Source organism: Oculina patagonica, chromosome 7 (genome assembly GCF_052425735.1).
Source record: "Oculina patagonica isolate OP01 chromosome 7, crgOcupat, whole genome shotgun sequence".
In the NCBI taxonomy this organism is placed as follows: Eukaryota; Metazoa; Cnidaria; class Anthozoa; order Scleractinia; family Oculinidae; genus Oculina; species Oculina patagonica.
In genome coordinates, this window is record NC_135764.1 from 8,786,605 (window position 1) to 8,810,404 (window position 23,800).

At 39.4% G+C, this 23,800-nt stretch overlaps 1 protein-coding gene across 2 annotated transcripts; it reads right to left on the reverse strand.

Moving 5' to 3' along the window:
- Window positions 1-227: 227 nt before the first annotated feature.
- LOC144659936 (protein white-like) lies at window positions 228-18,416 on the reverse strand. Of its 2 annotated transcripts, XR_013571994.1 has the most exons (20): window positions 17,965-18,416; window positions 16,086-16,134; window positions 15,106-15,292; window positions 14,286-14,357; window positions 13,103-13,201; window positions 12,830-12,996; window positions 12,632-12,703; window positions 12,095-12,197; window positions 11,443-11,508; window positions 11,066-11,106; window positions 8,015-8,120; window positions 7,717-7,848; window positions 6,967-7,059; window positions 6,574-6,631; window positions 5,938-6,015; window positions 5,390-5,495; window positions 4,725-4,825; window positions 4,019-4,092; window positions 1,970-2,471; window positions 228-1,400 (listed from the first exon to the last, which is right to left on the reverse strand). XR_013571994.1 is itself a non-coding variant. In XM_078520467.1 (19 exons), the coding sequence occupies exons 1-19, from the start codon at window positions 18,260-18,262 to the stop codon at window positions 2,370-2,372; spliced, it is 2,004 nt and encodes a 667-aa protein (XP_078376593.1). In that variant the 5' UTR covers window positions 18,263-18,416; the 3' UTR covers window positions 228-2,369. The 2 variants fall into 2 exon arrangements, 1 of the variants encoding a protein (XP_078376593.1); XM_078520467.1 differs by having other exon boundaries at window positions 228-2,471.
- Between the last annotated feature and the right edge of the window lie 5,384 nt (window positions 18,417-23,800).

Genomic DNA, 23,800 nt, shown 5'->3' on the forward strand with positions numbered 1-23,800 from the left:
AGAACTCACGGCTAGAATCTGAAAACCAGTCGAATAAAACTGTGAAAAAGAGACTGAAATGTAGTTCCCTTTTTCCTTGGCTAGCAGATCCCTACTGATTTTCAGTAAATGTAGCACGACTTAAACCAGTGACCTACGTTTTAGACTACGCTTTCGTTTGCGATCTACCTATCGTTTGCCTTGAAAAAGCTATAGAGCCTGCCGTAACCTAAGTCAAACAAGAGAAGTATGGCGAGAAATCACATCAAGTTTATTGGTTAGTGAGCACCAAATAACTTACAACAGTGTTTATTTAGCTCTAACACAGTATTTATTATAGTTTCTTTTCGCATCACTGATAAGTGTGAGTCTGGATAGGGTGCTGGATTAAAATTTTAGCACATTTCTTGGCTATCAGCAAATTTTGCAAATCTCTATCTAAGCTATCAATTAAAAAAAAATTAAAACGTCATTTCCCAGCTGATTGTTAAAATTCCAACTAATTCGTCATATGAGCTAAACCCCATCCAGACTTTCATCATATAAGTTACCCGTTTAAAGAAAAGCATGCTCTTATTACCAATTCAAAATACATAAATTATGCAAATAAATTACTACATGGCAAGGAATAATTTTCTAAGGTTGTGTTCACATTTGGTGACTGGACACGGTGGCCGAGTACGATTCTCGCTGGGCAGCAATGTGAACATACTACTTTTTCAAGAACCCACGCCATAATTTGAGCACGGTGCCCGTGCCCGAGTACAACGTCTCGACCTTGTACTCAGGCACTTAAAGGTACGGGTACTTTGGTTTTCTGTGTCTGAACACAGCGCTATTTTAATTTTGCATAGCTCAAGTACCAGTGCTCGGGCACTAAGTGTGAACAAAGCCTAAGTTATTCCTTACAAAAATAATCGTTTTTATACTCGAAGACGAGTTTGAAGTTTACCACTTTTATAATTTAGACGTGTAGAAACCAGCTGATACTTCTGTAGCCTGCAGCTAAATGCCTCTGTTAATCATGACACGCACACGAACATTTCGAGGGAAAGCGGCGGATTTTACCAGAGTTTTGAACAGCCAAAATTTATATTCGTTTCGCAGGAAACCTAAAAATAATAGTCCCTTTTTATTAAAAAATTGCTATATTAGAGAACTGAAACTGTTAACGAGCACCTTTGGCTGCGGATGGCTCAAATGGATTGCAACTTGAAAACGTTAGGCTTACTTTTTCAAGTTGTTTCCGCGCGTCTTCCAAAAAAAAAATCGATTTTTATAGCCGTAGCTTGATTTCTTTCCGCAAATTAAGGTTATAACTTCCTTTAGATGTTCAAACATAATTTTTTAATTGGTTAAGTTGCCTATCACTAATTTCAGAGCAGTTTAAACCAAAAATCTGCGAAATCCCCGTGACGTTGCTCCATTAAAGGAGAAGTTCACTCCAGAATTGCCATTTATTTTCTTTACGCCAATAAAAAGTTTATACAAAGATATGTTATCCACCAAAATTTCAGCCTCCAACGTGCGCTATAACCCTACGAAATCTTTCTCAAAACTCGACAAGTGAACGCCGCCATCTTGGAGCTGGTAATGTATGCGTGACGTCAAAGAGCTCAGCCTGAAGTTAGGCGGGAAAATTTAAATACTCAAAACTCAATTGCTTCTTCGTAGTGGCTTTTGTTTGTCAAAATGCCTGTTTGTGCATCTCCATTTTGCTCAAAACTCAATTGCTTCTTCGTAGTGGCTTTTGTTTGTCAAAATGCCTGTTTGTGCATCTCCATTTTGCTCAAACAGAGCTCCAAGGCTGAGCTCTTTGACGTCACGCATACATTACCAGCTCCAAGATGGCGGCGTTCAGTTGTCGAGTTTTGGGAAAGATTTCGTAGGGTTATAGTGAACGTTGGAGGCTGCCAGTTTGGAGAATAACATATCTTTGTGTAAACTTTTTATTGGCCTAAAGAAAATAAATGGCCATTCTGGAGTGAACTTCTCCTTTAAGCAGGGGCAAAATCATAACATATACACGCACAAAAATGTAAATGTAGCAGCGACAATCTCCTCGTCTGTGCTAATAATTCTCAGGTACGCGTTGCTGCAGCATGACCCTAGGCACATCGTTGTCCTTGCTAAATGTCGCTGCTGACACGTCTCTGAAACCGGTCCGGCCCTTTGTGTGATCCATGACAGCACCTTTTTGAAAACGTTCGTCGTTACATTGTTGGTTATCTGTCGTGGTTGTTGTTGTTGTTGTTGTTGTTGTTGTTGTTGTTGTTGTTGTTGTTGCTGTTGTTGTTGTTGTTGCAGCAAGAAAGAGCATTCCATTAAAGATTATTGCTGGCCAGGATGGATGGGTGTCATTTCTCTAAATCCAAGGGAAATCTTATAGTTTAAGGTTTCTTAAAAGCAGTCCTTAAGAGAAACAAGAAAGCTATGATACGGTATCCAACCGTTAAAGCCAACAGCCCATAGACGTCAATCAGTAGATTTTCCTGCCGAAAAAAAAATGCAATTAAAATAATTCAAATATTGATGTTTACTTTGTAGTCAATCCATCAACTATATGATCCTGTGGATAAAACCCTTATGTTTGTGAACATTAAGGCGGTAGCTATTGAGCAGTTTTTCCGTGTTAGTACTGTTTATTATCCTGAACAATTAAGGTTGTTTAACTTAAATCTGTGGATGAAACCCGCTCTGTGTGATAGCATTTAAATGGATGCTATCAAGTGCAACATTTAGAGATACAGGCTATAAATTAAATCTGTGGATAAGGCTCTACTATGTGAACGTTCAAAATTAAGCTTTTAAGCAGTATAGCGTTCGTTAACGTTATGGTGTACAAGTTGTCTCAGACTTTTGAGTTTGTGTGTGGATGGAATCCTGGTGTGTGTCCATTGACCCTGTCGCGGTTTTCGACGCAAAATTGACGCGTAGGCAAAGTGGTTAGAAATTACAGTGTTTGTATGGAAATCCGACGGCAAATAATTGTTTCGAAAATTGAATCAATTCTGTACAACTTAGGCTAGAAAGCGATCATTTAGAATAACGTTTTAAATTTCCATACATATGCTTATATTTCTTCCGGAAATGGACGTGGCCCGGAAATGGACGTGGTTCGCGGTGAAAAATTCATGGACAAATGTATGGGAAATTGAAAGCATACTGAACGCTTTCTAGCCAACATTCTTCAAACTTGGAGAATAAAACATTTTGCCTAGTATCTGACGATTCAAAAGTTGTACAGAATTCAACTTTTTGAAAAAAAAATCTGCCGTCGGATTCCCATTCAAACACTGTAATTTCTAACCGCGTTGCCTGCCCGTCAAGAAGGCGTCGAGAACCATGAAAAGGTCTATTTAAATGAAGGCTTCTGAACATCACTTTCGCGCGGTACTCTTTATCATGCTGTGTGCAAGGGGGCTCTATCTTAAAAGTTTGCGGATGAAACCCTAGTATATGACCACACTAATAAAGACTTTTGCGCTATTCTTTTATATGGCAATGCCATGTCAAACAAAATGAATCTAGCTTTGGATGAAACTCTAGTATACACCTAATTGAAGAATCGTTGACCCATGAAAAGTATAAACCATGAAGGATGCGACTCCAATGTTAACTGGGAATTCGAAATAATAATAATAATCGTCGTCTTTGACAGAATAAACATGATAATAAGACAGATTCTTTTGGCTTTCAAAGAAGGAAATATTTTGATTATCAATAAACTGACTAAGCTTTCCAAGGCTGTCTACCCGCAATTAGGTCATACCGTTCATGGGTTATGCTTTTCACATGGTCAACGTTTCTTCAAGGTGTATGTATCCATTATTAAATGAAAGCTGCCGAGTAAGTGGTTATATGTTATATTGCACATTTTCTTTTTTTTTGGGTGGAAATTTGTCAAATTTGCACTTTGGCCTTCGTGGAATGTATGTAATTAAAGAACATCCAGGGGAATTGTGAACCCATGAAATTTCGATGGGCATGTCCTGATTGGAAGTCAAACGATTTTGCAAGAGCGTACTTAAATACCAACCTCTTTTAAACCGCGGTTTTCGATAGCTTCGTTGCCATTATAAATGCAACGTGCATTACTAGATTCGGTACAAGCTTTGCAAAAGAAAAGATATAAAAAAAAAGTTACTCATATATTATCACTTGATTTACAGTACACGTCAGTAACAAATCGCTAGTGAACTGTTCTCAACGCTCTATAAAGTAATCAAGTCGATATAAATATTTTTTTGTTTTCCTTTGCTGTGTGCTATCTGATCAAATGTTCGCGAGTTTCAGGAAATTGGATCTGCACGACTGTTTGTTGGCAACCTCTCCCACAAATCCTGGATTTGTCTTTGCAGTTTTTAAATAATTGGCATACTCTAAAACAAGAAGCATGAAGAAGCTTAAAGCTACGCAGTTAACGTTTTTGCTCGAATGCTTCAAATTCGTTTAGAATTGTGATAAAATCAACGTGTAATTTTTTCCTAATTCCACTCTTCTCCATTTGATAGCACACACAGATTCCCTACTTCTCGAACCTCCAGCCGGGGAAACGAAACTTGCTTCGAGAAATTAAGGGGTAAAATTATAAAGAAGTACTATTCAAGGAAAACGAAAATTGGTTTGAGATATCGTAAGTTTCGAGAAACCGAGAGTTCGACAAAATCGGGATTCTACTGTACTTATTTAAAATTCTCTGGCTATGTTAAATATTTACTTAAATTCAAATTCAAATATCATACTTATATTGCCATAGTTGTCCCATTGATTAACAACCAGGGCCTCGAATCCGTAGTTAAACCAAGACAGATACTTCAACCAGAACAGCCAATCTGGTATAGTCCTAATAAAACGCAAGCGAAAAGAAATTTAAAGTGCGCAAAGTTAAAGAAACTTGTAAAATGACGGAGTTTTGAATCCAGTAATATATAGTGTGAAATATAAAATCTGAATCTGAATCTGAATCTATTTGAATCCGTGTTTACTATGTACACGAACTTTTCTTTTTTGTATTGTGTTTCAAAGTTGTATATTTATTTTCGATCACCTACACTTCGTGACTAGTGAAACATAACGTTACTTATTTCTTGTCTAAAAAGTAAAGAAAAACAATAGTCCATGTATGAATTGTCATATACAATATTTGGATTGATGAACGACCTTTAAGAATGCACGATTTTGCGTGAAATTATTATTTTCTTGCAATAAAAAGCCCCGCACACGGCAGGCCACAGTTTAAGACGTATTTAGCAGCCACTGAGTCCGCAATCGAGCCCAATAGACCATTACCAATTGCTTCTTCATTCTCTGTATAATATGAGAATATGAGTGTTTACATCAAGTCTCACTGATATTCATTTTAAGAGTTTTTCACCATGCCTCCTTTAATTTACACTCGTCTACTCACGTGTTTTCAACAAAGAAACCACCAAGAATTAACAATGGCAGAGTCAACGGCCCGGAGAGCGCGGTTGAAATTGAGTCGGTTGGTGACAATGTCGATATGACGTAAGCTGAAATATAAAACAAAATACAGCTAGTCTCTTTAATACGGACACTATAGGGACAGAGCCAAGTGTCCGTATTACAGATGTGCCCGATCTGTATTATAAAGGTAAATATAATATGAGTTCTGGTTTCTATGGAAACAAGTGAGCTGTCAATAAAATAGAGGTGTCGGGCGTCGGGGGAGCATATTTTTTGCAACTGCTCGACCGAGTTTAGAGATGACTGTGTTTTCTTTGTTTTGTACTGCTTCAAGTTACTGGATTTCCAGAAATCGTTTTCCATGTTTTGAGAACATTCATTACACAAAGGCCGGTTTCCCTGTAGATGTATTTCTCATTTTAGAGTTTTAGCAATTCCTGTTCCTTAAGAAGTGTAGTGAGACTTGTAGCTGTCAATGAAACAATTTGCAATAGAAGAAAAAACGAAACAAAAAATTAGTTGACAAACCGTATGAGACCGCTGCCATGGTAACTAAGGTTAGTATTCCATACGCGATAAGAAACCTGAGCACGTCGGTTCGCAGTCCTGAAGAAAAAAGGGAACATAAGAACGTAAAAATAAAACTAGCTAGTAACAAGGCTGATTTCCCTGGTTGCTGTTGTTTTACAGAACTGTCACTTCATTGAAATCGTGAGCTCATAATCTAATTGTTAAATAGAGAAAAAAAGGAAGCCAAAACTTACAGCAGTAAACTTTAACATTAAAGAGAAAAAAAGTAGATATATGTCAATGTAAGAACATATCAAACTGAAATGTACACCAGATGGTAGGACATTGCAAAAAAACTTGGTATAATCGTAGTGGAAGAGCTGACTAGAAGCTCTAGAGAAAGTTCTGTTTCAGTTTGTCTTTGAATAACGAAATATATAGACAAGTGCTTTATGTCATAATTAATAGCATTCAATATCTTAGGGCCTTGAAATCGAATATTAAATTTTCCATAATTTGTTTTAGATTTGTTCCTGTTTTGAGAAGATAATAAGACTGTTTTGGAGCATGTCTGGTATAGCTGTTTCATTTTGTGTCACATATTACCAAATATAGTGTTTCCTGCGTAGCTAGCTTCTTTATTATGCTACTCACCGATCATCCAGTAGGCAACGGTAACTAAAAGGAACGCACCAAGAAAAAACTGCGGAGTCTACAATTGAAAAAGAGAAGTACGATCAAACATTAACTGGTTAATATTCTCGTCAAACCAAGTGAGCTACCTAACCTGGAAACTTTGACTATCAGTCTCCTAGCTTATTATTGTTTATTTCTGTCGTATACGATTTCAATGATTGTTTGTATACAATTTTCGATCCACTTTTTTTTTCTTGGAAACCAATTCCCTGTAATTACATGAAATAAAGGAATGTCGAGTTAAAAAAAAACTGTCTGCCTGTCCGTCTGTCTGTCTGACTGTCCAATAAAAAAAACCCCATATCTTCCCGCTACCGTGTGATAGCGTAATTTTTTTTACCGGGTACTTACCTCGGCAATGGTTTTGGCCAAAAAGTAAACATCTGTTCGATACATTCTGTTGTGGTGTTCTCGTAAAAACACAGTACGTTCTACAGGGAATGTCTGATAAAAACAGGCAAACAAAGTAACAGACAGGTAAATAAATAAATAAATAAATAAATAAATAAATAAATAAATAAATAAATAAATAAATAAATAAATAAATAAATAAATAAAAATAAATGAATGCATGAATGAATGAATGAATTAGTATATTTATATCTGATTTTTAAATATACACTAAAAACAAGCAACCAACCAACCAAAAAAAACAGAGGAATTAATTCAAGAAAAAAAAAGAAGAAAAAAAGAAAGAGAGAAAGGAAGAAAGGAAGAAAGAAAAAAAAAGAAAAAGAGGAAAAAAAGAAAGAAAGAAAGGAAGAAAGAAAGAAGGAAAGAAGGAAAGAAAGAAGGAAAGAAAGAAAAAAAGAAAGAAAAAAAGAAAGAAAGAAAGGAAGGAAGAAAAGAAGCAAGGAAAGGAAGAAGGAAAGAAAGAAAGAAAGAAAGAAAGAAAGAAAGAACAAAAGAAGGAAAGAAAAAAGAAAGAAGGAAAGAAAGAAAGAAAGAAAAAGAAAGAAAGAAAGAAAGAAAGAAAGAAAGAAAGAAAGAAAGAAAGAAAGAAAGAAAGAAAGAAAGAAAGAAAGGAAGGAAGGAAGGAAGGAAGGAAGAACGAACGAACGAACGAATGAACGAAGGGTTTACTATTAGGGTTACACTTACAAATGTAACTGCTCCGATGTTGGCGAAGGTGGCGGTAGTGCATAAAAAGAAACATGCCCCATAGAGGTTATAAACACCATCTTGGTCAATGCTTGTTTGGAAGTAGATTACTCCTGTAATAAGGCCTACAAACTTGAGGAAAATGTCGAAAAATGTTAGAGGTACAGATTGTTTATCATTTACAAAAGTTAATAATAATAAAAAAAATATCATAAAAATAAAAGGCAATTTTAGAAATTCCGGCTGGGAAGTAAATGAAAGACGAGTTTTGAATAATAATTTGGATAATGGCACTTACTAAACACTGGAAGAGTCTAATTCTCAAAATGACTACATCTCGTTTATTGGTAAGCCAAGATCGCCAGAGAACGGAACGAAACTGTCTACACCAAGAAGCTTTGTACCTAAAACAACATAAAAAGCGAATATCAAGTTAACTGAGGAAAATGCAAGCTTGTCGCAGTTCCGGGATAGACACGTTTTCATACGGACAATTTAGGGCAAATATCCAATTCGCCAAATAAGACGATAGATAAAGCAGCAACAACGGTGACGCCCAGCACAGCGCCTAGTGAAAAATGAACTTATTTTGTATTCTAGAATTTCGCGATTATCCATACGTAATCAATCAATCAATCAATCAATCAATCAATCAATCAATCAATCAATCAATCAATCAATCAATCAATTCAGTGTATCTATTGGTTTAGGAACTTGCTCCGGCAGAATATGTAAAGAGAGCGTTCAACCCTAAATAGAAACACGAAAATTTTACCGTCATCATTCACGTTCTCCAAGATACGTAGAATTACGTCATTTCACGTTTTGTTTTGTAGAGAACGGCCATGAAATGTACCAAGATGCAAAACGCACCTACAGAGTTATTGTCTGCTCTTACCTTTTCTTCGGTCGTTCTCGTTCATGCACCTTGTCGTTGTAGTTTGCTTAAGAAGGCTCGATGTAGTTTTTTTAGCCCTAGGGTGGTCGTTTTGAAAATGAAAACTATCTAGGAAGATAATTTTCGATTTTTGCCAAAATACACCATGACGAAAGTTTAATTTTTTACGGGTCACTTAGTCACAAAGGTTGCCATAGCAACGATTGTCGTTTTCTTTTGTTTTCAAAGAAGCTTGATTTTCTCGAAATCTAGATTGACAATTGGTATTTATTTTTTGATATGTTAACGTACAGTGGATTGTCTACCTGTAGACAAAATTTCAGAAAAATATGTAAGAGCGTTTTAGAGTTAATCAAGAGTGAAGTTTTTTGTAACTTCTTGTAGTTTCCGCCTACAATTAGCAGTCGATATATTTAAACAAATTAAAGAAAAACTCTCTTGCTTTTAGTTAATGGTCTTTGATGGTGTAAGTATTTATATTCCATTTTGAATAACTGCGTTCAAATACTACGAAACAATTTAAAAGCACCTATTTCACATTAAAACAAAATGTTTCTGAAAATTTCATGCTTGATTTACTTGAAAACGTTCGGACAGATTTTTCTAAAATTCTGTCCCGTGCTCGTGTCATGTTAAATACTTCATCTTCATTATTTATTACCGAGCTTAAAATTTACCATCTTTATTATTTAATACAAACTTGACGAATTCGACATTGCTGATCTTAGCAGTATGCAGGACGCGTGTCACTTATCAACCTAGGAAAATGGCCCAGCTCACAACGAGTCTCTCGTAGCTCAGTTGGTTAGAGCGCCCAACCGGTATCTGGGAGGCCATGGGTTCGATTCCCGTCGGGGACTCAGAATTTTTCTTTGTCCCGTGCTCGTGTCATGTTGAATATTTCATCTTCATTATTTATTACGGAGCTTAAAATTTACCATCTTTATTATTTACTGCAAACTTGATGAATTCGACATTGCTGATCCTAGCAGTATGCAGGACGCGTGTCACTTATTAACCTAGTTAAATGGCCCAGCTCACAACGAGTCTCTCGTAGCTCAGTTGGTTAGAGCGCCCAACCGGTATCTGGGAGGCCATGGGTTCGATTCCCGTCGGGGACTCAGAATTTTTCTTTGTCCCGTGCTCGTGTCATGTTGAATACTTCATCTTCATTATTTATTACCGAGCTTAAAATTTACCATATTTATCATTTACTAGTTAATCTACTAATCTTTAACATATCAAAAAATGAATACCAAAAGTCAATCTAGATTTTGAGAAAATTAGGCTTGTTTTAAAACAAAAGGAATCAACAATCGTTGCTATGGTAACCTTTGTGACTAAGTGACCAGTAAAAAAATAAACTTTGGTCATATTTGATCATTATGGTGTATTTTGGCAAAAATCGAACATCGGCTTCCTAGATAATTTTCATTTTTAAAACGACCACCCTAGGGCTAAAAAAAAACTACATCGAGCCTCCTTAAGCTCTCTAATAAGACTGATATGGATTACTATGGGGCTATGCCATCGGCATGAAACCACACGCAAAAAATAGCTGCTCTCCCCGAAGCAATAAACTGCATGTTTCCGAAAGTATCAGCAAAGCATTCTGTTTCTTTACCAGTCATGCAGAAATTGTTGTTATAGAGCAGTTTTCAATTGAGTGTCCAAACCAAAGTTTACTCTGCCAACACAAAGAAAAGACACATGAACCAATCAAACGCAGCGGGGAAAAAGTGCGGAGCATCAGATGTTTCGAGGCGCTTAACCAATCACCGATCGTAGTATGCACCAAAGCAAACGCAATTAAGAAGGATAAAAACCGCGCGCACTGGCATCTTCCTGCCTAGAACCTATGTTTTCCCCCCAAAGTCCGAAAAAACTATCGGAGCCCAGTGACACTCCCGCGCTCGTCTCTCGTCGCGCCCAGTAGCACAGAGACCCTCCACAGATCGCGCCGATCTCTACACAATAATAGACAGCCGACCGACCCGAGACCGGACCGCGGACCGAGGGAGACGGGCCTCTTCACGAACCAATGAGCGCGGTCTCGTGGGGTGTGGTGGGGTGTTGTTGTTTGTACGTTGTTTGTATGGTTGTTGTTTTTGTTGCGTAGGTTTGCCGTTGGTTTGTTAGACAGTATGTGGTAGGACCAGAGTGGCGTTCTTGTGGAGGCGAATGATGACCCAGTTGTTTCTCACTGGAGGGGAGATGTGGTGGAAGTTCGGTCGAGTCGAGTCGGCCTGTAGTATAGAGTGTAGGGAGGGGGGACGAGGAGCGTGCGTAAGTCACCGACACTCAAGTGAAAACCGCTCTAATTAAGGGTTTTACTCTCACTTAGAGTACAGAGCCTGATAATTAAATGAAAGCTGTTCCAAAATCGGGATGATGTCCAACTGATTAAAGTGCGAATTGTACGGTGACAATAAATAGACAAGGGAATCTTACGGTGAACGAGACAGTGCGTGAACATCATCCTTAAAAGAGTCCTAGGAGAACAAAGTTTCAAATAAAAGTTAAAATAAAACTTTCTTTATCGATACTGTTTTTATTTTTTTTAAAAAAGGCAAATAAAACTCCCCTTTAGTCTACGTTATAAAATCTGTCAAATATATGTCTATCTTATGATCTTTCTTTCGTTTGATTCGCCATTATTGGCCTAGTTTAATTTGCTAAATCAGTCTCTTTTTGAAAAATTTGGGGTATTTTCATTTCTTGTTATTCCCTGTACCTATTTCTTTTATTTCAATTAACAACCTATATCAAAACCCAAGTAAATTACTTAGTTAGATTAACTAAAATAATTCGAAGTATTGGAATCTCGCCTGTCTCTCTCTAGTCTCCGGCTCGGTGACTTCTGCTTCGTGTGCACTGTACACATCACAGATGTCCTGAATAAACATAGTTGAAGTTAGGAAAAAAAAAATCAATAATCTTCTCGACAAGACTAGATTTGCTTCGATAACACTGTACTTCCAGTAAACATTATATTGTGATAAATCCAGCCCATTCTGCGTGCGTATTATATTAGAGAGAAAATTGACGGCACTTAGCTCTAAATGAAAGAAATATTATTTGAACTTTAATTTGCTCCTCTGCCAAATCAGCCTCGCCCTACAATTGACTTATGCTTTGGTGCGGTTTAAAATAAAAGGTTGAGTCTGCGTTCGAGCCAACTATTCCATAGCCAACTGTTCCATCACGCCGGCGCTTATCCCGGTATCCGTAGCCCCCCCCCCCCCCCCCCAATACACTGGATGCTACTCCACCGCAGGGTTACCCGCAGCATGTAATTCGCCGTTACCCATTTATACACCTGGTTGAAGTGAGGCGCTATAAGAGTAACGTTGCTTGCCCAAGAACAACGACGTAGTGCCCGGCCAAGGCTGGAACTCGGAGTGCTGGATCGAGAGTCCAGAGCACTAACCATTAGGCCACCGTCTCGTTTTATATTCCGTAAAACACTAGACATCTAACCTGGACTCTCTTGCGGCAGTTTTCCTCATTACCAGGAACAATTGCCAACGTATGAACAAAGTGGTCAGCAGGGTTATAGTTGACGGGGCAAGGATATCCCAAGCTGTCGAAATTAAACGGAAAGAGTAAAATAAATTTATGGTCCAATTGGACAGTCTAGAGAGTGTTCAACTTAAGCTCGTGTGGTTGCGCTATGGGGAAAATTACCTTAACCAGCCCATTCAAGACACATCTTGGCTTGATATAAATAGGTCTTCTGTAGAGACCCGTCATTTGCTCATGTCAATTACAGCAGGAAAAGGGCAGTATGATCAAAAAGAGAGTGCGCGATTGATTTTAAAGTTTATCAATTTTGAGACCATTCATGTTCAGGTGTAAGATTACACGGAGTTTTGAACGTTTAAAAATTAATTGAAAAAAAAGTTGGCTGGATGGGAAATTCAGCAAGGTTTTTTCCATCTCTTTGCTAGATTTAGAGTAAATGAAATCTTCCTGAAGCAGGCACACTGAAAACTGAAAATACATATACACCCTTACCTGTCAAAATACTGGATGGCGTCAGCTCTTGACCCCATGTAAGCTGTTCTTCCCTCAGCCAGTAACAGAATACTTGGTAGAGAAAATAAACCCTTAATAATTAGCTCACATTAATATTTATTTACAGTTATGTATAAGGGAAGAAAAGATACAGCACTTTGGCTGTATCATTTTTGTTAGCGCTAGCCAGGATTTTACCTGTCAAACATGGCGTACACTTGTGACGAAGGTTGATGAATCGTACAAATTATGGTTCTTCCTTGTTCTGCTAACTGCTGCAGTGCTGCGATTAAACTCTGAGCCATGAATGAGTCAAGACCGGAAGTTGGTTCATCAGCAAACAGCAGTGGAGGATCTGTGATGACCTGGCAAATATTACATGAAACCTTGAAAATTAAGCAAACCACATCACATCATGTTCAGACTATAAATAGTACGACCTTGATGACATGATACATGAATATATTGTACCTCGGAAGCAAACGACAGTCTCTTCATTTCTCCTCCCGAGATCCCTCGCATCCTCCCTGGTATTCCTATGTATGAGTCAGCGCACTTCGTCAGGCCAAGCTAAAAAGAGGAAGAAATGGACCCCGATGTTAGTCAACAACAGAGGGCCTGCCCCGAGGGGATGTTTCCTTGTTCACAACGAACGTTTCCGCGTTTTTCCGTATTCCCTAAAAGTATTGCCTTGATTTTGGTGTGCCCTGTTCCCTAATATATGTTTTTATACCGGTGTTCCCAGTTTTGTTTTCCTTTTCTTCTGATGTTCCCAAAAAGTCAATTGAAAAGATTGGTTACGTTATAATAAAGGCACAAATACCACATGATGATTTTTCAGGCTGCCGGTTCTGTGTTCGAAAATTCAAGTCTTGCTCTCTCAAAAGCAGTTCAGAGAAGAAATCTTGGGTGTAGGCTCTTACCGATAGCGCTAGCACTTTCTTTGGCATTATTTGGCTTCGCGAGCATTTTCTTTTACATTTTATCCCAAAAAGCACTGCTAGCATTATTTTTGATTTTCCACTGATTATTTGTATAATGTTGTGTTAAAAAGCACAGTCTGACTTTATTTATGGCGTCCAAAGCCTCCCAGATGCATTTTGCTCTCATTTTAGTCAAAGGAGCCGTGGAGGCCTGGGGAATAGGTTTGATAGGTCAGCGGTTGCCATCTAGAAACCCAGTCCGTCACACTCCAAAGATGACGTCATCCACGTTGTCATCGAGGAACAATGAAAGTCAGCCAGCCAAGTCAGAAAATGAAAAATGTAACTGAAAAACTGAAAAATGTAATATTATATGTTTAAAAAAAATGGAAAAAAGTAAGCATTTTTATGTAACCCACGAGCACTTTTTTAAAAAAAATTAGCATTATTTTAGCACTTTTTTGGCAAAAAACAAGCACTGCTTTAAGCATTTTATGCTTTTTTTACGAGCACTATCGGTAAGAGCCTAGTCGCGGTTACCCTATATCCCTTGTGTAGAAGGCCGAACGCCGCAACAAAATGTTTGGGTCTTCTTTCCGAATAATTCTGGGTAAGGATCATTTTTTTTTACATTTTGACGTCGAAGCTGAGCAAGTTCGTATATTTATCTGTATTCTAAGGCGTTGCTATGTTTTGTAAGCAGAAATACCTGGACGATTGATGCAACATACCTGAAGTATCACTTCCTCGACACGTCCTATCCGCTGATCATCAGGAACTTTTTTGTCCATGCGTAGAAAAGCCTTGAAAAGTCAAAATGAAACATTGCTATTTATTTGATTCTCAGGTTAGGGAAGATTGGGATCGATTAAAACGTGGCACGCGATGAGTGATGGGAAGGGAGCAGGAAAAAAAAACAAAAGCAGAAAACATACGGACATGACTCAGAAAGGAATTCCCACACACTAAATCCACTCTCGAAAACAGTAGCGTGACAAAGTAGGGACTGGGCACGAGTCTGAACTTGCATTAAGAAAGCAATTAAGCAACGAGAACTCGAGGCAATAAAACCAAAACTAGCGCCAAGCGCGTGAAAACGCGTCTTACTGAGATGCGATTGGTTTAATCTTGCCTGTTTTTGATTGGTCGAGTCACCACAGAACGTAGGAAAAAAAAAGGGGGAAAAAGCCCAGAAAAGGAAAAGAAAAAAATAAGAAGAAAAAGAAAAAAAAAAGAAAAGCAATTGCAGATATCTTTAGAAATTCAATTGAAAACCGCTCAAAACGCTTTTTTTTTTAATGTTTAGTGTCCGTTTTCATTGTAGTTTTTCAAAATAGAGTTTGCTTAAGGTGGGAGATTCGCTAAGGATCACTAACCCTTTGTAAAATAAGAAAAACCTAATTCAGCAAAAAATGGAAGACTGAAGGATTGAGAGTAGGCAGAATGAGGCAGACGTCCTACACGCTTTAAATTCAAGTTGCTAAACTACTCCCTACATCCTCCATTGCCTATACCCAGCCCTAGTTCGAACAAAGGGACATCATTACTCACCTGAAAAATTAAATGTTCCCTAACAGTCAGCGATCCGACGAAGATATCTTCTTGTTGAATGTAAGCGGACATGGAAGTGATCTCTGTTCCAATTGGTCGATCGTTAACCTCCACAGTACCTCTCACGTCCATCTGATTGATGTTACGATGAGCTAGGACATTCATCAAAGTGGTTTTACCGGCCCCGCTATGGAGGGGGGAAAACAAAAAAAAAAATAGATTGAAAAATATGCAGATAATTTACTTACTACGAAGTGTGCAAGGGGTTCTCAAAAGGAATTACTTGCAATTTCTTGTAATTCAACTAAAGAACCCCTACTGGGTTGCATATACAGTCAACTCTTGCCTTGCGGACACCCCGCTATTACGGAAACTCGCTTGTACGGACAAAATTCAGATCCCAGGCGAAAGAGGTTTGACTGGAAATGACTCCCGCTATCACGGACTCTCGCTGTGACGGACACTAAACGACGTCCCGAGCGTGTCCGCTATAACGAGAATCGACTGTAAAAATCAACCACGATACAAAAGACAGCATCGACAGTAACAGCCCCGGTCAACCCCAACATCGACGAACCTCGTTGCCAGGGTGTTTCCCTTTTTCGTGGGAAATTCTCGGGTACGAGCTTGACATTGACGACTGAAGAAACAATAACACAGGCTCGTAATTATAACAGGGAGAGGGACAGGAGGGGACTCGTTCTCCACCACCCCCTATTTTGACCGGAAATATTAAGACTTGAATCAAATTTTGCCAGTGAAATTTCGCTGATGAAACGGGCAGCGTTCAAAGGAGGCTACTGTTTCGAAGTATTGTCGATTTCATCAAACTTCTATGTTTATCTATTTTTCTTTACAATTTGGAATCAACGTCGATGATTTTGTAACTTTTTTGCAGTCCCTAGACAGCTCCTGCAAAAAAGTTAGATGTAGATAGATCAGATTAGATGTAAATAGCAAATTGATACATTTAGCCTCACCTTGCACCCATGACAGCCAATAAAGTACCAGCTTCTACGTTTCCACTTACTACACAAGCCAAAAAAGAAAAAAAAAAACCGTTCATTAGTTTACTTACTGAGTGTGAAGAGTCACTGTTTAGCTTTAATTAAGATGACGGTTTATAGCTGTGGCTGTGCTCACCGCATTCTCGTCCCCATAGCCCTTTCGTTTCTCTTAGCCGACTTAGCACGAGAAAACGGAGGGCTCTGGGCAGCTGGGGACATAGGATTTTTGAATTAACCCTATTCAGACCGGGCTTTTTTGGACCTTCTCAGACCGCGGGGGGGGGGGGGGGGGCTTCCGTCCCCCCATGTAACTTCCAGAATATTTAAGCAATCACCATGAAACTTATAGGATGTATTGTATGTTCGAAACTCCTTTTGGTTTACGTCACGTGGGATGATGACGTCACATCACGTGACAATTACATCATGATGTCAAAACAGTCGCCATCTTGGATCCGCCATCTTAGATTTCAAAATTTTTCCAAAATGCCAGAAAACCACCCAAAATCACTGCAAAGTACTCAAAATGAATAAAAATGTGCTTTAAACCTGTAAAAACGTAAAAATAATTCCACTTAAGTTGATTTTTATTAACAGAAATACGCAAAATTACAAATTTGGGATGGTGATGTCAAGTTCCTGACACATCATCCAACCCTACCAAATTGTTGCCAGATAAATTTTAGGAAAACTCAGAAAGTTTGGCAGCGTTTGGTTAAATCTAAAAAAAGTTATAAAAGTTCAAAGTCAACGCGGGCCTCAAAAGCCCCCCCCCCCCCCCCCCCCTCCCCGCCGGTCTGAATAGGGTTAATTCGAATTTTTTTGATTGGCTGTTTGGAACAAAGAATTCCTAAACGGAAGTCGAAAACCAAACGACTCTCTCATACATTCTTTTGAAACGTCATGACTGCATACATGAGGACCGGAAGTCCTAGAATCTAGGACTGGAAATTCTGTGTCCCCAGAGCCCTTCGTTTTCCTCGTGCCAAGGCCCAGCCGGCTAAGAGAAACGAAAGGGCTTTGGGGACGAGAATGGGCTCACCGACTAACAATCTACACTGACTCGTCCCCTGTCGTCTTCATACAGCGCAAGGAGAGATTGGTACCGAGAAAGGGAGCGCAAGGTGAGATGGGAATCATACCCTGCTCCCCCACCTCTGGCGCTTTTCTCCCTTTGCCGCATGCTATATGAAGACGACTGGAGACAAGTCAGCAATCTACATATTGGAGAGCGACTGCATTCAATGAATTGACTGTAATAAATAATTTAGCGAATGTTCCAAAGAGAAGAGGATTATTTTCGTGTGGTAAACATTTCATGAAAAGCTTTCAAAATAGCCCTTTAAAAATTGGAAAGGAAATCTTTTTGACGTGTGAATCATGGCCCTAAATTCGTTTTATAGTAAACAGGCAGTATTTAACTGTTGCTTTCCATGTTAAATTTTGAACATTTTAACTAATTAAAGAAAGTTAAATTTTCAAAAACGTTAAAATGTTGAAAAAGTTAAAATGTTCGTGACCGGTAAAAGTGGTGGGGAAAGAAGGCATCAGGATCATCTTACAGGATAAAGCATGCGAGTCACGTGACAAGCTGACCCGAGAGTCTGTTTGTAGTGATACTCAAAATAGAACATCGACAAGAAGGCAAAACGAAATTTTGAGGTGCTATTTTCCAAGATTTTGCACTCTGTTTCTTGTATAAATAAAGAAAATAAAGACTCTGCGAAGCGGTCAGACGAAGGTTAAAAAAATAGAAATCCGTCCATGGTGAAGCTTTTGCTGATTTCACAACCGAAGACTCACGCGATCATTTTAAGTTTGAATTTGAAAAATATTTTAAAAATTCACCTACCATTAAACAAAACTTGCTTGTTCGTCGGTCTTTCGTTCTCCTTTGTTCCAAAACACAATCGCTTCAGGAAGGAAGGCCCAGGCTGCTCTACAAATACCTGAATGTTCTCCCAAGAAATCGAAACCCTTTCCCTGGCGTCTTCAACAGCCGAAGCATAAGCAAACCCATTTGCCCTTGAACTTCTCTCGCCTGTACTATTTGAAAGCCCACTGTCTGTAGAACCTCCAGGATCAAACGTGGAGTAGCCCAGGGCTTTGGGATACTTTTTGTTGCGGAGAAGCGAGGAGCGATCACTCATAGCTCGACAGCTGTACAGTGGACGTGACCTATGAAAATTTCCGAGCAGATAGCCAGGTTTTATTTAAACGCTATTATATTATGTTACAGATGTCAGTTTTGAGTCACGCATTGCTGTTAGGTCCTATCAGAGTGGATAAAAACTCAAACACTCCTGCTTCATTATTTTCTATTCTCAGTATATTAAAGCCTAAAACGCAAGTTGATAGTGGTTTATAATATCCTAATAAAAAGCCAAGATTACTTGATCTTTGTAGGCGATATTGACTTCAGACGAATTCCATCAACTGCGCAAGCTACGAACGCACTTCCTGTTGAAATTGTAGACCATTGTTTTCCGATTTTGAAGCGAGTGTAAGATATTCTATATTTTAATATTTCGTAGTTCTCAAGGGAAAATGCAGTGCCTCTTGCCCCATTTTTAGACAGTCAAATTAATTACTGTACTTTGCCGAGGCTTGAAAAACAAACAAACAAAAAACAAAACAAAACAAGACAAACTATATAACAACAACTAGATTTGGTTGAATCCACGATTTTTTGTGCTCTGGAAGCGGTGAGCGTTGACTGCTGCGTGTGGCCTACATGAAGCCATATATGATTTATATATGTGTGTTCTAAATAATAATAAGAAAAAAAAAATCATTTTCTGCACTTGGCACTATTTCCCTGAGAGCTCCTGAGTATTCGTAAAAGTTTTTTCATCTCAGTTTCCTCTTGAGAATCGAACATGGTCCATATCTTTTCAAAGTATACATATCACTGCTTTAAATTCGTAAGTCGGCAGTGAGTCGGTTTTTCTGGCGCAGTTCGTTGAATACACGAGTAATTGTTCATTTTTATTTTTATTTTTTTTTTTTGGGGGGGGGGGGGGGCGAGACTCAAATGATCTATAATCTTGTTATATAATGCTGTCACATTACATTCCTATAAACAAGAGAACGTCGTTAGAAATCGGCATAAAAATCGGGATTAAAAAATAAGCATCTACAGTCAGATGCATTAAAACCATGCCACAAACAAACAAACAGACAAACAAACAACAAAGATCAGAGGATTTGCGTACCCCTATTAACTCCCCGGCCCCTCCAATAACAACTTGTTTTGTAGGATCTGTTGTACTATATCTGACGACATCACATAACAGCAGTCCGTGACCCACAGCGGTTATGCTTGTAACATAATAGCGGGCGATCTTCAAGGACATTCACAAGGGTCATCGTTTTAAGATATGGATAATCGTTCTTCGCTTCTCCTCAACCAAAATTCCGATGTCCTTGATTATCCATCGTTTGATCCCGGAGGTTCATAGGCAGAGGGCTTTCAAACAGCAGAGACAACAAGACTTCAAGAGCAAACGGGTTTTCCCATGTTGCAGTTGTTGAAGACGCGTGCCAAGGAATGGAATTCAGTTATTGATAAAACATTCTGGTATTCGTTGAGCAGCCAGGGCTTTCCTTTTTGAAACGATTGTGTTTGGGACAAAGGGAAAGAAAGACAGACAAGCACGCAACTTTTGTTTAATGGTAAGTGAATTTCCAGAATGATTTTCAAACTAATCATTTGCCTGCATAATTTCGTTAAGTTACGAAATTTGTAGTAAGAGCTCAGCTCACACTGAGCTCAGTTCATCCTGGCCGACTTCAAGCTTCTTCTTCGTCTCGATTTGCAGAGGAACGCTATTAAATTATTCCTTTATTAATGCTAAAAACAGAAGAAACCAAAAATCACCCTTAAACGCCGAATTTCACGGTAATAAAGTTCAAATTCTCAACAGCCGACATCGTATCTCTTATCGAGACAAGAGCGTTCCGCTCCTCACATCATTTTACAATGTAACACAACACCGCTTTCCCCAGACAGTCACGTTCCTCTCGTAGCGCCTACCGTTTATGAGCTTGGGATGTCTTTGGTTCTGTGGTTGCACTTAAAAGTCTTGCGACTGATAAACCTGTGGCCTCCGGATTCTCTACTAAATTGGTATTTAGAAGTGTTGGTTTTTGTGCAGGGAGGAAAACCGAAGAACCCTGAGAAAAACCCTCAGAAAAGGGAAGAAAACCAACAACAAACTCAACCCACATAAAACGCCGGGTCAGGGAATCGAATCCGGGCCACATTGTTGGGATGCGAACTCTCTCTCAACCCTGCCCCATACATACATGTAGATCCTGCATGCTCCCGTTAATTAAGCTTTGATATTTAAAAAACATAACGTATTCACTGGGTTGCTATGGCAACATCGATGCCAAACAAACCTATTTTTTGAAACTGGAAAGTAGCAGGAACAAACAACTGCAAGCAAGGCTGATCATATTACTTGAAAGATAGACTTTGCGAGACAACACCACGACTAGAACCGATACAGCAGGATTGCAACCGCAGACAGCTGTTTCGTCCTTATTGGGACTCTTCAGTGCGGTGTAGCGAATCTAAATGACGCCAGCTCGGAGGGCCAACGCAAATAAATTGCCCAATAACCCGTACACTGTATCAAGTTCCGTACTTTGAACTCACTTGTCCCCCGAATCACGCGCTGCCACATCACGTGTTTCGGGGGACAAGGAATTCAAAGTGTCACGATGGAGTCTCGCAAAGCAAAATAACTTAAATGTGGTAGGCACAGCCAATCCGAACATTTAAGCGCATGGAAAAAACCATGCTAAATAGCAGGAGCCCATTACCTTAAAGTAATTTAAATTGATGTAGAGTAGCCTAGGAGTTTCCTTCAATAAAGATCGATCGATCGATCGATTGATCGATCGATCAATCAATCAATCAATCAATCAAACAATCAAAAAACTGCTAAACAAGCGGCCCTCGAATTAAAAATGTCCCTTTGTCGTCCTCCATGATTCATATCTTACAACAACACTTAATCAGTTGGCTGTTTTTCGGATACTCATCAGTTTGTCAAATACCGCTCCTGCTCCCTGATTACGCTAATATCGTTGATATCGCAGTCATCCACGACCTTTAAATGCTGTCGTTTTGGATCAGGCCTCTTTAACACTTCTATGAAGTGCCCTGTCATCTCTTCCGTGCTTTATCTTCCTTTGTTAGCAATTTACCTCCCCTGCCCTTTAATATCAACTCGTCATTGCACAATTTCCTCGTAGCCTTACAGACTTCTCTTCGATTCCTTCTCCTTCTACATCTTCTGTTTCTTGAGCAGACTGTTACAATAAGTAGTCAAGCGTGACATCGTGTCGTGTAGTTAGTCACGCATTCCATATGTCGAAACATGGTGTCAGAACAAAAGCGTATTTTACGTCGAACACGTTCGCTCTAACGGGCAAAAACGCTGTCAACGGAAAGCAGATGCTATCCTCTTCTGTCGACCGTATTTAATTTTCACAGGGATACGTACGTCGAAAGTTTACGAAGATGCCAGACACCGACCACGTGGAGTCGAGTTCGCAAGTTCCAGCGCCATCACAAGCTGTTCCTCAAGTAGCTGTTCCTCAAGTTTATCCGCACAATTTCCCGCTGCCACATGCAATGAAATGTCATGGAGATGTCGTCGGAAACTGGGATTTCTTCAAACAGCAGTGGAGTGATTACGAGATAGCAACTGGCCTCGACAAGCGAGACGAATCGGTCCGCCTCGCGACCTTGAGATCGGCAATGGGCAGGGAATGTCTTCAAATGTTTCTCAACCTAAACCTTACAGAGGAAGACAAAAAGAAAGTCGACAAATGTCTGGAAGCGCTGGAGAATTACTTCAAGCCCAGCAGAAATGTGGTGTACGAAAGATACGTCTTTAATACGTGCGTGCAGCAAAACGAAGAATCCGTACAAAGTTATGTCACAAGATTGAGAAAGTTGGCCGCTTCTTCCGAATACGGCGAACTGACGGATGAGTTTATACGAGACAGATTAGTCATCGGCTTAAAGGACAAAGGAGATAAAGTCAGGTTGCTGAGAGAAAAGAAGCTGGATTTACAAAAAGCGATTCAAATGTGCACAACGAGTGAAGTCGCCTCGCGGCAAATGAAGAACATTCAAGGCGCCGAAGACAAGCAGACAGAAGAAGTTAAGAAGTTTAATGACAGAAAGAAAAAGCAAAAAAAACCTCATCGTAAGAAGGAAGAAGAAAAATCGTCCAAAGCGAAGAAGAATGAAGACGAGAAGACGAAACGTGAAAGCTCTGAAACCAAATGCAGATATTGTGGTCGTAAACAACGTCATGTAAGAAGAACGGAGTGTCCCGCGTTCGGACAAACATGCAGCAAATGTCAAAAGAAAGGTCATTTCGCGTCGGTGTGCATTTCTTCCAGAAAAGTACACCAGGTAGAAGACAGCAATGAGTCAAGTTCAGATGAGAGCTGCCTGAGAGTTGAAACAGTATCCATGGTTCAAACAAAGTCAAGACAGTGGTTTGCAGATATCATATTCTTCAATTCTGCTGAGGAAGAGTTCTCAACAACTTTGGCATGTCAACTCGACACCGGTGCTACCTGCAATGTACTATGCTTAGATGATCTTTCAGCCATTACACAGTTAGGAGACCCACCTATGAAAAACTCCACAGTCAAGTTGAAGCTGTTTGGTGGTTCAACAATGAAGCCAGCTGGAGAATGTGACCTGCACATCAAGCACAATGGTACGAAACATGTTCTGAAGTTTCAAGTTATTGAAGATAAGTGCAAACCCTTGCTGTCAGCAGAAACTTGTGAGAAGTTACAGCTCATCCAGTTAAATGCCAGTGTTACGGATAGTGTTCACCAGCTAAAGGACAGTGTTGTTCCAGAGCCTCTGTCAAAGGAAGAACTGATGAGCAAATTTCATGATGTTTTTAATGGGCTAGGACACATTGGCGATGCCAAGATAGTGGTTGATCAGAGTGTTACACCAGTCCAACATTCACCTCGTCGTGTACCAGTAGCCTTACGGAAAGATGTAGAGAAGAAGATTCTGGAATTAGAAGAGAAAAGAATCATTACAAAAGCAGTGGAGCCCTCACAATGGATAAGTAGCATGGTGGTAGTAGCCAAGCCACAGAAGATTCGGATTTGCTTAGACCCAAAGGACTTAAACCGTGCTATTCAGCGTCCAAAGTTCCAAATGCCAACTCTTGAAGAACTTTTACCTGAACTTAGCAAAGCCAGAATCTTCAGTTCATTCGATGCAAAGGATGGATTTTATCAAGTCAGTCTCGATGAGGACAGTAGTAAATTGACTACTTTCTGGACACCCCTGGGGAGATACCGATACTTACGAATGCCTTTTGGAATAAGTCTTGCACCAGAAGTTTTTGAAAGTAAACTGCAAGAGTGCCTTGCTGACCTGCCTGGTGTGAAAGTCATCAGAGATGATATCCTGGTAGTTGGCTATGGGGAAAACGACTCAGAGGCGCAACGCGATCATGATCAGAATGTCATCCGCCTACTTGAAAGAGCAAGACAAGTGAACCTAAAGCTCAACAAGTCTAAAGTCAAGCTTCGACAAGCTGAAGTGAAATTCATGGGCCATGTGATCTCGAAGGACGGGCTGAAGCCAGATACAGACAAGGTCACCGCTATTAAGAACATGCCCAAAC

Excerpts from the sequence above, each read along its gene's own strand:
- LOC144659936 (XM_078520467.1), bottom strand. The coding sequence starts at position 18,262 with ATGAGTGATCGCTCCTCGCTTCTCCGCAACAAAAAGTATCCCAAAGCC. Across the intron at positions 12,198-12,631 it reads GCCATCCAGTATTTTGACAG|CTTGGGATATCCTTGCCCCG; the intron begins GTAAGGGTGTAT and ends TAATTTCGACAG. Across the intron at positions 6,016-6,573 it reads CGTTGCCTACTGGATGATCG|GACTGCGAACCGACGTGCTC; the intron begins GTGAGTAGCATA and ends TTTTTTCTTCAG.